The 1,822-nt window shown below is 36.9% G+C and overlaps 1 protein-coding gene across 1 annotated transcript; it reads left to right on the top strand.

The window, feature by feature from the left end:
• LOC18608602 (transcription factor MYB122) lies at nucleotides 1-1,595 on the top strand. The gene is made up of 3 exons (XM_018114752.1): nucleotides 1-236; nucleotides 332-461; nucleotides 620-1,595. The coding sequence occupies exons 1-3, from the start codon at nucleotides 104-106 to the stop codon at nucleotides 1,407-1,409; spliced, it is 1,053 nt and encodes a 350-aa protein (XP_017970241.1). The 5' UTR covers nucleotides 1-103; the 3' UTR covers nucleotides 1,410-1,595.

The following is a 1,822-nucleotide window of genomic DNA, read 5'->3' as shown; positions in this document are numbered from 1 at the left end:
CCATCTTCTCTTCCAGGCCTCCAACTACCCCTCTCTCACTCCTTCACGTAAACTGCACTGTCATCAGCTGCATCTGTGTGTTTCTCTTTTCCAAGGAAAATCAATGGGGAGAACACCTTGCTGTGACAAAAATGGCCTCAAGAAAGGTCCATGGACTTCTGATGAAGATCTTAAGCTTACCAATTATATTCAGACTCATGGCCCCGGAAACTGGCGTACCCTTCCTAAGAATGCTGGTATATAATTATTTCTCTCATATCTGCATAGTACTTATCACTTAAATATACATTAGGATATGGGCTTTGATGGTGCTTTTATTTGAACTGTGTAGGGCTCCAAAGATGTGGAAAGAGTTGCCGTCTCAGATGGACAAACTACCTTAGACCTGATATCAAGAGAGGAAGGTTTTCGTTTGAAGAAGAAGAGACCATAATCCAACTACACAGTATTTTGGGAAACAAGTATGGATACAGCTTTTCTTTTAATCGATTTCAAGTTTTAATGAAACCTATCAATTATTACGTATTGTTCTGGTCAATATCATATTGTTCGGTTATGCTTTTCTTGTATATTAATGATCTTGGACCTTACGCATTTTCCCTTTTCTTCTCAATTTCAGGTGGTCGGCTATTGCCGCTCGCTTGCCAGGAAGGACCGACAATGAAATCAAAAATTACTGGAACACTCATATCAGGAAAAGGCTTCTTAGAAATGGAATTGATCCTGTGACACATGCTCCACGCCTTGATTTTCTTGATCTTTCCTCCATTCTCAGCTCAACTTTGTGCAGCCAATCTCTTCTCAATGTCTCAAGCATGTTAGGTACACAAGCTCTCCTAAATCCTGAACTGCTAAGGTTGGCTAACACCCTCTTATCATTGAAACAAGAAAACCCAGAAATACTGCTGCAATATCTCCAGCAAAACCAGCTTTGCGACTCTCAACAAAATCTAGTTCCTTCTTTACAACCAAGTCAGCTTCAAATTCCCATTCAAAATGCTTCCACTTGCACCACATCTAATGTTCCTTGTACTTCGACGCTGAGCCAAATGCAGGCCAACGGGGAAGGGTTTTGTTCAAATATGACAAACTTCAGCTACCCAAATTCCCAAGAAAATTTGACATCTTCTACTTTAAACAATGCATTTGTTTCGCAACCAATTTATGTGCAGTGTCGCCCAAATTCAACAGTTCCCCTCCTATCTGAAAATTCGAACTTCCAATCACTCGACGGCAGCCAGAATTTTAACTTTGATTCTGTCAGGTCAACTCCGATATCAAGTCCAACTCCTTTGAATTCATCATCTACATTCATCAACAGCAGTAGTACTGATGATGAGAGAGAAAGCTTCAGCAGCTTGCTGAAGTTTGAAATTCCAGAGAGTTTGGATATCAATGATTTTATGTAAATATATACATTACAACTTAGGGCCTTAGAGTTTGGGACTTGTTTTGTAAACTGAATGAACCATCATTACTTGTGATCTTGGTTTTTTATTTTTATTTTTTGTAATGGCCTATGGGTTTGTAGTGCTTTTTCTTTTTCTTTTTTTGTTCTACTGCTATTGCAGTGAAATTTTCTTTCCTATTTTTTCCCAATATACAGTAATTATCCATAATTTACGGAATATATAATAGTATCTATTATCTACCAACAAAATATGAAATCTTAATAATGAAGAATTAATTAATATATACAAGAACTATTTACTATATATCTTTTTTTGCGAATATTTATATTGGTACTATCAAAGCTCATTTCCCGAACGAATTGAAAAAGAGAAAGAGAAAAAATATTCTTTTATCACCATTAATTAGATTC

Source organism: Theobroma cacao, chromosome 2, assembly GCF_000208745.1.
Source record: "Theobroma cacao cultivar B97-61/B2 chromosome 2, Criollo_cocoa_genome_V2, whole genome shotgun sequence".
Lineage (NCBI taxonomy): Eukaryota > Viridiplantae > Streptophyta > Magnoliopsida > Malvales > Malvaceae > Theobroma > Theobroma cacao.
Note: the sequence above shows the minus strand (reverse complement) of the source record. Positions and strands in the feature narration are given on the sequence as shown.